This window comes from Equus caballus, chromosome 7 (genome assembly GCF_041296265.1).
Source record: "Equus caballus isolate H_3958 breed thoroughbred chromosome 7, TB-T2T, whole genome shotgun sequence".
NCBI lineage: Eukaryota > Metazoa > Chordata > Mammalia > Perissodactyla > Equidae > Equus > Equus caballus.
In genome coordinates this window covers 72741711-72757840 of record NC_091690.1, presented here as the reverse complement: position 1 = coordinate 72757840, position 16130 = coordinate 72741711, and the positions used below count along the sequence as shown (strand labels likewise).

Here is a 16130-nt window from a genome sequence, read left to right as displayed (position 1 = left end):
GATGGCTATTTTTCATTTGCAAAGAATACTGTGATATATCAAGACCTTACCCAGAAAAAAAATCCCTAGCTGATACTTTGTTTTATACAATGGCAGCAAACCTTTTTCTTTATGACTCCAAAGGTTTTTTTTAAAAGGATATCTATATTGGGAGTGACGTAATGGAAGATGGCAGAATAGCACACTCCAGAAATCCGTCTCTCTACCAAAGCTGAGCTGGCAGAAACTGTCTGAAGTAACTCTTTTGGAACACTAGAGTCTAGTCAGAAAATCTGCAGCATCAAGGGGAAGCCTGACAACGAGGCTGGTAAATTTCAGTTAATTTCAGTCTTCTGACCAGCAGCTACCATGCCCCATCAGAGGAACCAGCAACAGTGTGGGTGGAGGCTCAAGTTCCTGGTACCTACTGCTGGCTAGCGTCGGCAATAAGGACTGTCCTCCAAATATCCGGTTTATATGTTTGATTGCTGATTACTGCTTTTGATGGCTGAGGGACAGCACAGAGGGTGGCAGCCATGATTCAACCTCCATGGGCTGAAGTTTATTCCAGAGGATTTAAGGAAACAGATGAGTGGATAAACAAAATGTGGCATATACATACAATGGAATATTATTCAGCCACAAAAGGAATGAAGTTTTGATACATGCTACAACATGGATGAACTTTGAAAACATTATGCTAAGTGGAATAAGCCAAATAAAAGGACAAATATTATATGATTCCACTTACATGAAATATCTAAAATAGGCAAATTGATAGAGACAGAAAGTAAATTAGAGGTTACTAGGTGCTGGAGGGAGGGAGAAAGGGGAAATTATTGTTTCATGGTCACAGAATTTTTATTTGGGCTGATGAAAAAGTTCTGGAAATAGTGGGGATGGTTACACAACATTGTGAAGTTGCTTAATGCCACTAAACTGTACACTTAAAAATGGTTAAAATGGTAAATTTTATGTATATTTTGCCACAATAAATGAAGCAAAAAAAATTTTTTTAAGTATATCTATATTTCACTTGGGGTGACACTTACAAGCTATATAACCCTGGGAAAGTTATGTACTGTAGCTGAACATGATTCCGTCATACACAAAATAATAACAGCTCTCCTTTATATGGTTATCATGAGAACTGGAGATAATGTTTGTAAACTGCGTGGCAGTCCACTGACAGCCATTAATGGTTGTTACTATTATAATAATTATCAACAGCAACACTAAAATTGTAGTTAATATAAACATAATGATAAATTAATTCAATGCATATTTAATGAGTTACTGCTTACTCTGTTCTAGGCACAGGCAGTACCTGACTTCTACCCTCAAGGAGCTCACAGTCTAAAAAGACAAGAAATAAATGAACAACTCCTACAGAGAATAGGAAGCCAAGAAGGAGCAGGGGAATAATAACTCAATACGACCAATATTTCTTTCTTTGGGGGAAAAGGTTAGTCTTTTCTACAGAAAAAGGCACATTCTTCTTTTATTCTAATACCAGTTCTCAAGTAATTAAAATTTCTTCTTCAGAGTTCAAAAAATTCTTGGGGCTGGCCCCGTGGCCGAGTGGTTAAGTTCACACGCTCTGCTTTGGTGGCCCAGGGTTTCGCTGGATCCGATCCCGGACGCGGACATGGCACTGCTCATCAAGCCATAGTGAGGTGGCGTCCCACATAGCACAACCAGAGGCATTCACAATTAGGAGTTACAACTACTTACTGGAGGGCCTTGGGGAGAAGAAAAAGAAGAAGAAAAGAAAAGCAGACTGGCAACAGATGTTAGCCCAGGTGCCAATCTTTAAAAAAAAAAAAAAAAAAAATTCTACAAGAAGCATTCCAAAGTTTTCATCAGCTCTCCGGGCATCAATTCTTGGATGCAACTGTAGAAAGCTAATGGCCATTAAGATTAGGCTGTACAAGCTAATTCCTCCTGTAGAAACTTCATTCAAGTCCCTCTGCAGGAGGAACTGTTTCAATACTAAAATCAAGTAAGGCAGCAGTGAATATTTTTTCATACAGTTTTGTGGGAAATCATTTTGTGATCTAGAAAAGTAAACCAGTCACAAGCAAACAGAAAATCAGTTTAATGCACATGATTCTTGCCCAGACAAGATTTAATCCATCTGCTTTTTTATACTGACATCACACACCATGTATCAGAGGCAGACACACTCACTCCTTGTGTGTTCTCCAAAACCCAGAGAGGCCTTGCATGCCAGCTTGGTGGAGGGGGGAGGGCATTGGGTTTGGATTTAGAGTCCAATAAACCTAAGCTCTAGTCTTAGCTTTGCCATTTACTAGCAGTATAAACTTGTACACATTTATTAACCTTTCTGTGTCTTTCTTCATCTGCAAAATGGATGTTCTAATAAAAATTTCTACCTCACAATACTGTTCTAAGTATTCAATGAAATCACAAATGGTAAAGAATTTTGTAAATTGTAAAGTATTATATTTCTTTTTTTTTTTTTGAGATTAGCCCTGAGCTAAATACTGCCAGTCCTCCTCTTTTTGCTGAGGAAGCCTGGCCCTGAGCTAACATCCATGCCCATCTTCCTCTACGTTATATGTGGGATGCCTACCACAGCATGGCATGCCAAGCGGCGCCATGTCCGTCCCCAAGATCTGAACCGGTGAACCCGGGGCTGCTGAGAAGTGGAACTTGTGCACTTAACTGCTGCACCACTGGGCCGGCCCCTGTATTTCTTACCTATTATTACATGGGGGTTTTTGGGCCTTGTTTTCTCATGCTCCACAGAAAATTTGTCATAGGAGAGTCAATTTTTGTTTTTAAAAGTCGAATCTAGGGTGTGGCCTGGTGGCGTAGTGGTTAACTTCGTGTGCTCATCTTCGGCGGCCCAGGGTTTACCAGTTCGTATCCTGGGCAGGGACCTATGCACTACTCATCAAGCCATGCTGTGGCAGGTGTCCCATATATAGAGCAGAGGAAGACGGGCATGGATGTTAGCTCAGGGCTAATCTTCCTCAAAAAAAAAAGAGTCAAATCTGTCTTTTTTAGCAAAGAAGCCAAGACTCAAAGTGAGCCAGTCCAAGGCTGACTACATAGATAATAAAGGAAGTTGCAGGACAGCTCTTCCTTGCTAAGAAGCTCAAAGTAATTGTCAGATTTCAACTATCATTGTTCTAAAAAAGAAAATTTGCCATAAACCAAGTGGGCTAGGGGAGAAGTTCCCCTTCTGTTTTCTCTGATGATCTCTGCTATCTCTACATAACTCATAAGCAGCAAAATCTCCCTGTTCTATCTGGTCCCTCCAGAGAGGCTGACCATCACAACAGACGTCCAAATTAAATTTTTCTGGACCTGAGTTCATTTACCTACAAGCAAGAACAATCTTTCCCACACTGGCTATTTGTCCCGGGCTTTCCTTGCCATGGCAGAGGGCTACTCATTAGGCAAGGGCAGTCAAATCAAAGAAGTCTTTCCTTCAATCCCACCTCATACTTCTTTGATGTGACCTCCTTCACTCATTAGATTCCCATCTTCCTTCCTTCCTTCTTTCCTTCCTGCCTGCCTGCCTGCCTTCCTTCCTCCCTTCAAAATTTACTGAGAGTTTACTCTGTACCAGTCCCTGTGCTAGGTGATGGGAATATAATAATGACTAATAACAAAACGATGGCTACTAATTCTTTAGTACTACTCTACTCTACTTAGTACTTTAGTACTACTTAGTACTCTACTAAGAGGCTAACTATGTACTAGATGCTTTATACATAAGTGTCTTGGAAATAAAACAGCAGCATAAAGTGAGCAGAAAGAGAACTAGCTTGGCTACCAAGGTTTCGGGTTCTACTTCCAACTTTGACATCTATCTACTTGTCTAAAAAAATACTTAGTCAATTTTCATGGCATGCCAGGGGCTGAGCTGGGCACTAGAGATACAGAATAAATCAGATACTGAATTCATCATGAAGCATAATAAGTGCTTTCCTTAGTTACTTATAAGACCTCAAGTTCCTTACCTGGGAAGAGGATTGGACTTGATGATCTCTAATGAAATTATAGCTCTAAGTAAAAACATACTACCAGTCACCATCTGGACTAAGAATATAGACATACAAGATGAGCAGGAGACGAGCTGGAGAGATCTGAATAGTCGGGTCATAAACACCTCCTATTGTAAGCTAAGGAGTTTGGACTTTATCTAAAGGACAGTGAAGAATCATTGAACGATTTTAAGCACTGGAGTGATGTGGTCAAACTTTCAAATGAGAAAAATGATTTTGGTTGCTATGTAAAGAATGCACTAGGGAGAAGCTATGTGAAAGGAGTCAGGAAGACCAGTTAGGGGGCAATGTAAATAATCAAAGAAAGAGTAGTAATGGCCTGATTGATCAGGGAGGGAAGGATGGAGAAGAAAGGTCCAATCTGAGAAATGTGAAGAGGTTTTAAAAAAAAAAAGACATATTACACCCATTAGGATGGCTGTTACCAAAACAAACAAACAAACAAAAACAGAAAAAAACAAGTGTTGGCAAGGATGTGAAGAAATTGGAACTCTTATGCACTGTGGGTGGAGTGTAAAATGGTGCAGCTGAGGTTCCTCAAAAAAAAAAAAAGAATTATGATACGATCCAGCAATTCTATTTCTGAATATATACTCAAAAGAAATGAAAGCAAGATCTTGAAGAGATATTTGTACACTCATGTTCATAGCAGCATATTCATAATAGCCAAAAGGTGGAAGCAATCCAAGTGTCCATTGACAGAAAAATGGATTAAAAAAAATGTGGCATATAGAGACAAAGGAATATTATTCAGCCTAAAAAAGGAAGGAAATGCTGACACATGCTACAATATGGACCAACCTTGAGGATATCATGTTGAATGAAATAAACCAGTCATAAAAGCACAAATACTGTATGATTCCATTTATATGAAGTAGATAGAATAGCCAAATTCATAGAGACAAAAAGTAGAATAGGGGTTGCCAGAGGCTGGAAGAAGGGGAAAATGAGAAGTTACTGTTTAACGGGTACTGAGTTTCAGTTGTGCAACATGAAAAGAGTCCTATGGATGGATGGTGGTGATGGCTGCACAATTCGTACTTAATGCCACTGCACTGTACACTTAAAGATGGTTAAGATGGTATATAATTTTATGTTATATGTATTTGACCACAATTAAAAAAAAAAGACAGGACTTAGGTACTAGCTTTAGAAGGCAAAAGAAAAAGGTGTATCAAGGATCACTCCTATGTTTCTGATTTGAGGGAATAGGTGGTTGACGGTACCAGTCACAAATTGATAAAAGGAAAAATGGATTACAGGGAAAAAGTAAGATAATAAGCTCAGTTTTAGACATGATGCGTCTGAGCAAAGTGTGAGATATTCATGGAGAAGATGTTCAGAAGACAGCTGGATAAACTGTCGGAAGCTGGGAAGAGAAGTTTGCTGCAGAGCTGGAGTTTATGAATCATCAGCCTACAGACAGTAGCTGAAACTTAAGGAAGAAGAGAAATTAGGTCCTTGGGCAAAACCAACTTTTTTTTTCTATTTTATTTTTTATTGAGATTATGATAGTTTACAACCTTGTGAAATTTCAGTTGTACATTATTTGTCAGTCATATTATAGGTGCACCACTTCATCCTTTGTGCTCACCCCTCCACCCCCTGGTAACCACTAATCTGTTCTCTTTGTCCATGTGTTTGTTTATCTTCCACATACGAGTGGAGTCATATAGAAATTGTCTTTCTCTGTCTGTCTTATTTAGCTTAACTAATACCCTCAAGGTCCATCCACGTTGTTGTGGATGATTTTATCCTTTTTTATGGCTGAGTAGTATTCCATCGTATATATATATATATATATATATATATATATATATATATCATATCTTCTTTATCCAATCATCAGTCAATGGGTACTTAAGGTTGCTTCCACGTCTTGGCTATTGTGAATAATGCTGCAATGAACAGAGGGGTGCATGAAGCTCTTTGAATTGCTGATTTCAAGTTCTCTAGATAGATACCCAGTAGTGGGATGGCTGGGTCATATGGCATTTCTATTTTTAATTTTTTGAGAAATCTCCATACTGTTTTCCATAGTGGCTGTACCAGTTTGCATTTCCACCAGCAGTGTATGAGGGTTCCCTTTTCTCCACACCCTCTCCAACATTTATTATTTCTTGTTTTGATTATTTTACTTAGGCAACACAAACTTTCAATGGGTGAGTAGGGGAAGAAAAACCTGAAAGGAAACTGAGTTTCACGAACATCCAGAGAGGAAGAAAGGAAGAACAAATGGAAAAATAAACAGAAAAATTATGGTAGAATCAATGAAAAGAAAGGAAAGAGAAAACATCAAGAAGGGAGGAATCAGGAATGTCAACTGATGTAGAGATGTCAAATTAGGATGAGGAGTGACTGAGGGTCCACTGGATTTAACAAGGAGATTACCAGTAACTACAGTGAGAAGAGTTACTAAGAATTTTCCTTAGAGGCTCTTCTTCCACCATAGCTGAGCAAGTAATTAAGTGACCTGAGAAGTCTTTTCTGAGCAGAGATCAGCTTGAACACCAGAAGGGGGTTTTGTGGAGCAGTTTCAGGAATCAGAATCCATTTTTCAGGCTCATCTAAGATCCTAATCACTGTGGTATCCAAGACACAGCCATGTGCACCAGAGCAGTAAAAGCACTTGCTTTGTAATGCAGAAAGCCTGGAGTTTGGGCTCTGCTATACAGTGTGACCTTGGGAAAGCTGATCCCCAGCCATTTCAACTGGAAAATGAGGGCTATCTTCTCAGACTTGTTACAAGAAATGAATACAAGGGAAAAAACCCATAAAAGTTATTTGCAAAGAACAAAGCACAAACATTAGCTCATCTTAAAACCTCCACCAGATGATCCTTACAAACGAGGATGAAGGGTGCAGGGCTTGGGTCATTGCAGAGGAAGATTTTCTTTTTTAATCTTGCTGATATACCAGATTATTCATTGTATCTGCAGGCTGTCAGCTTACTTATCAAGGTCCTCTAGCTGACAAACTGCTGTATCAAATATAAATCTTTCTTAAATTGACAATATTTAAGCAAAAGCAGCATTCTAGGGGGGGAAATGGTGAAAAATAATAGTGACGTCTTTGAGCAGTTCAATTTCCTAGCTTTTCATCTTTGAAGGTCATGTCTTTTGTTAGGGTATTTGAAGTATTTGAACACATTTGCTGCAGGCTAAAACCAGGAAATTCACTGAGGGCCCAGCACAGGAGGGGGAGAGCACGTGAGCTAGTATGGGCCAGCAGAGGACTGGGAAGTGGCCAGGACAGGAGGTAGACAAGGAAGGCTGAAACCGTGGTTGTTATTTTGTAATAGAGACAATGAATACACAGACCCAGAATGAGGAGACTCAGGTTCCAGACCAGCTCCAAGGCTTTTTGGAAAACACTCCCCATCTTCTCATCTGTATAATGATGGGTTAGTTTAAGGGGTTCATCTGTTCTCATATTCCAGAATTCTTTTCTAACTGGAAACTTTACCATGAGTCAATGGCCGGCCCTGTTACATTTATTACTCTCAGCTATCTTGTGAAAAAGGAATTCCTAATCCTTTTTCACATATATATAATATGAAAATCCTATATACATATCTGCAGATAATATACTGAGGCCCAGAAAGTTTTATAACGTACCTGATGTCACATAGTTTTTAAGTGGCAGAATGAGGTCTAGAATCTAAGTCACTAACTCTATATTTCATACTCTTTTCCCTACAGAGGTATACTCATCACTGTGCATTATAACAACCATTAACTGAGCATCACCTATGAGCTAGGCATGATGCTAGAAGCTTTATAAGCATTTTCATAGACCCATGAACCAACTATCTGTAAAGATCATTATCCCATTTTACAGTTGAGGAAACTGATATTCAGAAAGGTTATAATAATTCATCCAAGGTCCCACAGCTAATAAGTGGCAGAGCCTAGATTTTAGCCAAAATCTGATAGACTCCAAAAACCTGTCCTCTTTTCAGCACATATATCAGACCTCTGGATGATGCTTGGACATTGACACCATCAGAACATTTTAAGAAGAGAAAAGGAAAGGAAAGAAAAGAGGAGAATCTTTAGGTCTTGATTATATTTCAAACTTCTAGCAGAGAAACACTTCCAAGGTCTTTTGGAAAAAGAAATGCCCTAGTTTGTAAAGCGCCCATTGTCATACTGAATCTCGAGGAAGGGTATTCAAGTATTCACTGTACTTACATCTTATTAGTCAGCTCAGGCTGCCACAACAAAATACCATAGACCGGGTAGCCCAAACAACAGAAATTTACTTTTCACAGTTCTGGAGGCTGGAAGTATCAGATTAGGGTGCCAGCTGGGCTGGGTTCTAGTGAGGACTCTCTTCCTGGCTTGCTGACAGCAGCCTTCTTGCTGTGTCCTCACACAGCAAAAGAGGGCTCTGGTGTCTCTTCCTCTTCTTATAAGGAGATTAATCCCATCATGAGGGCCCCACCCTCATGGTCACATATAAACCTAATTACCTCCCAAAGGCCCCATCTCCAAATACCATCACATTGAGGGGGTTAGAGTTTCACCATATGAATTTGGGGGGATACAAACATTCAGTCTATAACACTATCTATGCTTTAAGTATTTTAAAGCAGATGAGCATATAATATTCTCAGTTTACTTTTCCAAGATTTACAAGGAGCTGGTTATAACCACTATTATATAACATAATCCTCATAGGATTGCTGCAAGTATAAAAATAAATATTGTCTATAAAACACTGAGCTCACCTTTTGGCACATATGAAGTGCTCAGTATAGGAGCTTTAAAAAGTAAAGAGAGAGAGAACACTCAATTGGCTAGAAGATAGCTGTTCATCAGAATACACTGTATTGCAGTAATATCGTAATTTACAATAAGAAATATATATTTGGTCTTCGTCCCCTTTCCTGGCACAGAGCTCCTAAAATCCCTGGAATTTCCTAAGTAATAAGACGATAAAGTTGTCTTGATATTCATAACAAACCCCTTTCATCCTTTCATCCACTCCTGAGTTTATGTTAATGAGGTGACTTTTGGAAAGCACCTAAGGATGGGGGCTGATTGCCAGGGGAATCAACCATGTAACTGGAGAGTTGAAACTTGCAGTCTCAACCCCTCGACTTCCAGGAAGGGGAGAGGGGCTGGAGGTTGAATCAACCACCAATGACCAATGATTTAATCAATCATGCCTATGTAATGAAGCCTCCATAAAAAAACAAAAAGAACATGGTTTGGAGAGCTTCCAGGTTGGTGAACACGAGGAGGTGCTGGAAGAGCGGTGTGCCTGGAGATGGCATGGAAGCTCTGCATCCTTTCCACACACTTTTGCCCGATGCATCTCTTCCACCTGGCTGTTTCTGAGTTATATCCTTTTACGATAAACTGGTAATTTAGTGAGTAAACTGGTTTCCTGAGTACGGTGGGCCGCTCTAGCAAATTAATTGAACTCAAGGAGAGGTTTGTGGAAACCTCTGATTTATAAGCCAATCAATCAAAAGCACAGGTAACAACTTGGAATTGCAACTGGCATCTGAAGTGGAGACAATCTTTTGGGACTTAGCCCCTAACCTGTGGAATCTGATGCTATCGCCAGACGGATAGTGTCAAAATCGAGCTGAATTGTAGGACACCCAGCTGGTGTCAGAGAATTGCTTGGTGTGGGGAAAACGACCCACACATCAGAATTGGTGCCAGAATCATAATTACAAAGCTGTATTTTATTTCCCCCTTAGACTTCAGAGAGAATTTCAAATCGGGAGTTTTTCTGACCTCTCTGTTCCTTGTAGCTACCACCCCATTACCTCTGAAGCAGACCATACCACAATGGACCTGATCCTCCACTTTTGCTTCTTCTGCACCCCTAGCCTACCCCAAACTCTCTAGAGGTGGCATCTAGCTTCTCAAAGGCAAGACTCCCTAGTCCTAGAAACTAAAAAAACAACCCTCTCCCCTAGCTTATCACTGGGAGCAATGAAAGGAGTACAGAAAGGACACACACTTTAAAATCATAAAGACCTGAGTTCAAATCTTTCCTCGCCCTTTAGAATCTATATACACTGGCCAAGTCATATGACCTGAATTAAATTACCACAGTTTCAGGGCCAGCCCCATGGCCGAGTGGTTAAGTTTGTGCACTCCATTTGGGTGCCCCAGGGTTTCACTGGTTCACATCCTGGGCGCAGACATGGCACTGCTCATCAGGCCATGCTGAGGCAGCATCCCAGAGCCTCAGCGTTCTCACATATAACATGAGGGCAATAGTATTACCCTCTTTCATAGGGCTGCTGTAAGGGTGAAATGAGCACTCAGGCACTCAGTATGTACTATAATATATATAAGAGCATATAATAGCTCAGCATAGAATATTTGGGACAAAGTAAGTGCTTAATAATGGTTTTTATTATTTACAAATAATTAGAGATGGGGAGGTAATGGGTAGTGAATGAGAAAATTTATGTAGTTGTTTAACATGGTGCTTTAGCATATCATGAGCCTTCAAAAATATAATGAATATAAATCTAAGGCAAAGGTAACACTGTGGCAAACACATGGAGGTAAAAACGTACGCTATGGTCAGTGTTTGTTAGTACTTGAGAGTAGCTGGAGTAAAGAGTAGAAAAGGGGGGAAAAGTGGGAAATGAAGCTCAAAAAGTAGGTTAAGAATTGTCTTGTTTTGCCCCAGAAGGGAGCCATTGGCAGTGAGTGCAATATACCATTTTCTCCTTATAACTTTGCACTTTACTGTGTATGCTATACTGTAGCCTCCTAGACAGAAAATGGAGGGATCTCAGAGAACTCTTCGTCTGATTGTTCTAAACTTTGTTCTGTAAGAACAGTAGGGAAGTGCTTCAGAGATTCCTCAAATATTTGACTTGATTTAAAAAAAAAATTTAGAACCATTTTTATAAAGCGTGTATACACATAAGATGATCAGTGTGTTAACTTAAGTTTCTAAGAATGCATGCTAAGGGTCGGCCTGGGGGCGCAGCAGTTAAGTGCGCATGTTCCACTTCGGCAGCCCAAGGTTTGCGGTTAGGATCCCGGGTGTGGACACGGCACCACTTGGCACGCCATGCTGTGGTAGGTGTCCCACATATAAAGCAGAGAAAGATGGGCATGGATGTTAGCTCAGGGCCAGTCTTCCTCAGCGAAAAGAGGAGGATTGGCAGCAGTTAGCTCAGGGCTAATCTTCCTCAAAAGAAAAAAAAATGCATGTTAATTAAAAAAAAAGACTGCTAACATTTGCAGCTACTTATGTTTGTAAATCAGGATTTTCTCAATTCTATGCAAACCAAAAAACATTCAGAAATATATTGGAGGGTGAGCCTGATATGACTATAACTGTCATCACTAACTTTCAGTTTCATATATTTGTGTTTATTACAACAGCTTTATTATCCTTATTATTTAACCTTAATAGTAAATATTTTCTGTTTGAACTTCTATTATTTATTTATTCTAATAAAATTAATTCCAGTAACCAGGACCCACTGGCCAGTGTCCTATGTGCCACTAGCTCAGGAAGCCTGTTGCTTTTTCCTTTCCAGTTCAGAGTGTTCCAGCAACCTAAGTTCCTTTGCCAGACGGGACTGAGCTGCTTTGGCAGACAGAGCCCAGGGGAATCCTGAGGGTTTCCTGTGATCCTCCTTGCCTTCATTCTTACTGAGTTGCTAAACTTGAGAAAGAGGAAAACAGTTGCATTTACCTATCAGTTTGCACAAAGAAGATTAGGCAGTGTTTGGAAAGGGAGCAGACCTTGTCTCTCTGCTTGGCACATGGTAGAACCTGGTAAATGTGTTTTGAGTGAATGAACAACGAGGTTCAAAGCCCTGTTCTGTCAGATAATAGCTAGGTGACTTTGGACAAGTTGCTTAACCTCCCTAAATTTAAATGTCTTTTATAGGCTGGGATAATATTATCTATTGCACAGGACAGTTGTGAGAATCAAATGAGATAATTAGCACTCCTCCAGAGGGAGGGAGGGAAGTAAGGAGGATTGTCTTTGTTTCTACTAATCACCAAGGAATATCATCAGCTGGGAACTATATTTTAAGTTAATTTCTTCACTGGAGATTCTAGGACCACACAGGTAGTATAAACTCCACACAAGCAGAATAATTCTGACTTCACACAGGCCAAGGTTTCAAATTTTGGGGGAACTTTCTTTTTTAACATAAGCTTCCTGTTGTCTCTCTATACTTTTGAGTCAAATTTTTTTTTCACTGACAATATGACTTCTCTAAGGTCCTAGCTTCATGCAGGGGAATTTGAGTTCCGGCGCACGGCTTCTCCAGGGCCCAAAGCCTCATCTCCCAAGCCACCTGCACCCATCGGCGGCTGTGAAAAGGCAAGCCCTTTGATTGCCCAAACCAGAAACCTTCACGCAGCAGTCCAACATCAGCTCACTGAGTTTTAGCTTCCTTTTCATTTTTTTTGACCCCTGGAGATTTCTTTTTCTTTCTTTAAATCTCAATTCTACCTGTGTTTGTTATATAACACAAAATTTTTTTTTATATTGTATCCAGCTTAACAAACATAAGAGGTTAGTTATACTTTATCCAGCTTTTCTAGGTATTCTGAAGTAGGCAGATTTTCAGGTTATCTTTGCTATATTTGTGTTTATTACAACAGCTTTATTATCCTTATTATTTAAATTAAATTATGGAAAAAACTTGCCTAAGGCCAAGTAAGGGAGAGAATGCTTCCTGGAAAAGTGCTGTCTGAGCTCAGAGCTGAGTTATTAAAGAATAAGGTGAAGTTGTCAGGGGACAATGGCATTCCAGACAGAGGGACAACATACACAAAGGCAGAGAAGTTGGAAACAGCTTGGTATGCAGTTCAGGAAAGAAAATCAGAAGAGCTGGGTTCAAATATCTACTTTTGTTTTGGGCTTCTTACTGTGACTATGGTTTTCTCCTCTGTGAAATGATAATAAGCTGCACTGTGTAGAACTGCTTTAAGATTAAGTGAAATACGGTATGTGTAAGTGCCTAGCACAGGGCCAGGCCCATGGTAAGTACTCAATAAATAAATGTTACCTCCCTTCCTTCCCCCTAGTTGATAACTCAATAATCCTCAGTCTCACGAACATCATTTCCATCCCCACTAGACCCCAGACACGTCACCCTTCTCCAAGTTCCCAGGCTTCCCCAAGGCTTTTGGAGGCGCAGTATGCCAAAAGTCATTCCACAAGTTATTTGCTCATGTCCTTAACCACCTTTTCTCAAAATCAGAGCCATTCTCACACCACTCACCTGTATAGGCCATGTTTTTAGGGTTGCCATAAGGAGCCCCAGGCTGCACGGGGCTGTAAACAGGGTTCATTGTGGAAGACTGCGGATCCTACAGAGAAACAAAGAAAACAGCATTGATTTACTGATTGCTCATTCTCCCTGACATCAGCTTCCCCTCTATAATCTTCAGTTTATGCTCACAGAGAAGCAACAAGAAGCAATGGTATAGTAGAAAGAGTACTAAACAAAAAACTGTTTATTTGTACTTGGCCCTATGCTAGACACTTTTCCCGTTATACCAATGAAGATACTGAGAAGCAGAGAGGTGATACCTAATGTTGACCCAAGCCTTTTGGCTCTCAGTTCAGTGTTGGTCCAACTATCCCACAGACGACTCTTCCATTAGCATACTGTATGGCATTGACCAAGTCACTTCTCCTCTCTGGACTTTAATATCCTGATGTAAAATCAATTAGTTTAGGCTCTCTGAGGTCCTTTCTAATTCTAATGATCCTAGTTCAGGAGCTGGGAAAGGATTCACTTCTACTGTTCACCAGAGGAGCCTGGGTGCTGGTGATGGGCACACTGGCTGCTGGAATGGAAAGCAGAAAGCGTATTACTCACCCCTTGCACCTGCAGAGGACAACATACCAGTTACTAGCAGCTTTTAAAAAAATAGAAACTTACTGCCATTGATCATTTTAATGCAAACAAGGAAACACAGCCAAGATCTCTTCCAAAATTTATTCAAGGGAAAGAAAGAAACTTGGAAATTTGCATGCAGTAAGTACCACCTGCACAAGTGCTCTGTTAATTATCTTAATGAAGCACATTCTCCATTCTGATTAATGGAAAATCTGTCATTAAGCTCTATTAGCCAGCCAATTTGTCCCACTTTCTTTAGGGAACCATCTCTGACACATAGGCTGACACATGTTTGAAAATGTGTCTCCAAACATATTATTTACACTTCATAAAAATCAAACAATTCCCTCCTAACTAGGCTCACATGATACATGGGCAATTTTTTAGGTCATTAACTTCTTCCTGTAGCACCTCAAGATAGGAAACAAGTCAAATGTTGAAGACAAGCAGTCAACAGCTGACTTGATGACAACTGCTCTGAGATTAATTAGTCTGTCCAGGGTTCTGGAATGAGAAGTGGAAAAAAGAGGAGTTCCCAAGGAGAGGAAGCTGGGGCAGTCAAACAGACAAAAAAGGAAAATGCCACTGGTCAATTTCAGAGGATAGACCTTCCTGAAATGTACCCATTGTGCAGCCCTGGCAAAACACCCCAGGGCAACAGGCTAGATTAAACTACCACCAGTTAACAAACTGAAACTAGAAGAACTTGAGGATGAGAGTATAGGAGACATATATTTCAGCACAACTTCAGGAAAAAATACTCTTGCAGCCGGAATTATCCAAGAATACAGCCAAGTAACACTCTTTCTCTAAATACAGTCATTCGTCACTTGATGACGGGGATACGTTCTGAGAAATGCGTTGCTGGGGATTTCATCACCGTGTGAACATCATAGAGTATACTTACACAAACTTAGATGGTACACACCTAGGCTATGTGGTACTAATCTTATGGAACAACCGTCATAATGTCCGTCATTGACTGAAACAACGTTATGCAGCACACGACTATAGTATAAGTACTCTCCTGACAGGGTACTGCGAGAATTAAGACAGATCAGAGACATTAAAATACACTGCAAACGGTAAAGTGGCATGCAGATGTAAATGATGACGGTGATGATGTGACAACAACAACAATACAGAAGGCTCCTTGTACATTTTCCCTGCTTGGATCTCTCTTCTACCCAACTAGTTCTCTGCTAAATAAGCCGGGGGAAGGAAGACTGTTAAAGTGCTAAGCAGCACAACTGGCCCTGTAAACATCGGAGCACCCTCCTACAGAGCAGGTACTTGTGTTGCCGATTGGACAAAGTACGAAATTACTTTTCATAACCAAAGAAACTCATCAGCTTTGAAACTGGTCTCCCGCTGCTCCAAAATGAAGGCCACAGCCTCAGAAGAAGATCATGCCTGGGCAGCACTCAACAACAGCATCAACTCCAATCCCAACTAACGACTGATAGAAATGAGATCTGCCAGGAGTTCAAAATTTGGAATAAGAATATGAGCTACTTCTGGGGAGCTGCTCACAGGCAGACAGTGTTCCTGGCTTTCAAGGGAAGGTTGGCCTTTTACAACAGAATCCATACACTGTCAATATTTTCAGGGACAGGCTGAAAATGAGTAGGAAGATCACAAGCTCTATGATCAGGCAGATTTAGGTTCAAACTCTGGAACTGCCACACATCAAATGTGGGGCACAGGCAAGTTCCCTAACTTTTCTGAGCCTCAATTTCCTCTAGCCTCAAAATGGAAAAGAACAACATACACTTTGTAGAGTTGATTTAAGGTGTTTTTTTTAAAAGACAGGTTTATTGAGGTATAATTTACGTATACTAAAACATATCCCTTCTAGGCATACCTATGAACCCTGAAAAATGTATATGGTTGTACAAACACCACAATTAAGATATTAAGTATTTTCATCACCCCAAAAAGTTCTCTCATCTTTGTAGTCAATACCCTCCCCCAACTCACAGCCCATGGCAACCAGTGATCTGTTTTCTGTTGTTGTTTATTTATACACACACACATCAGCTTTCATTTTACAAATTAAAAACAATGAGGCTGAGAAAAGGCAAATGAACACTACAAGATCACAAAGCAAGTAAGGGACAGGATCAAGACTAGCACCTCAAATGGATCAAAGACTTAAATGAAAGAGGTAAAAATATAAAACTCTTAGAAGAAAGAAGAAAAATACAGCATTAACCTTTGTGACCTTGGATTTGGCAATCTTAAATATG

General features: G+C 40.1%; 1 protein-coding gene across 20 annotated transcripts in view; it reads right to left on the bottom strand.

The window, feature by feature from the left end:
* The window catches only part of FAM168A (family with sequence similarity 168 member A), a 185341-nt gene that overhangs the window by 64702 nt on the left and 104509 nt on the right, over positions 1 to 16130 (bottom strand). For all 20 annotated transcript variants that reach the window (XM_070274453.1, XM_023645783.2, XM_070274457.1 and 17 more), the window contains one exon: positions 13258 to 13345. In XM_070274453.1, the coding sequence (XP_070130554.1) occupies positions 13258 to 13327 (70 nt within the window). In that variant the 5' untranslated portion in view covers positions 13328 to 13345. The remainder of the gene's footprint in view (positions 1 to 13257; positions 13346 to 16130) is intronic.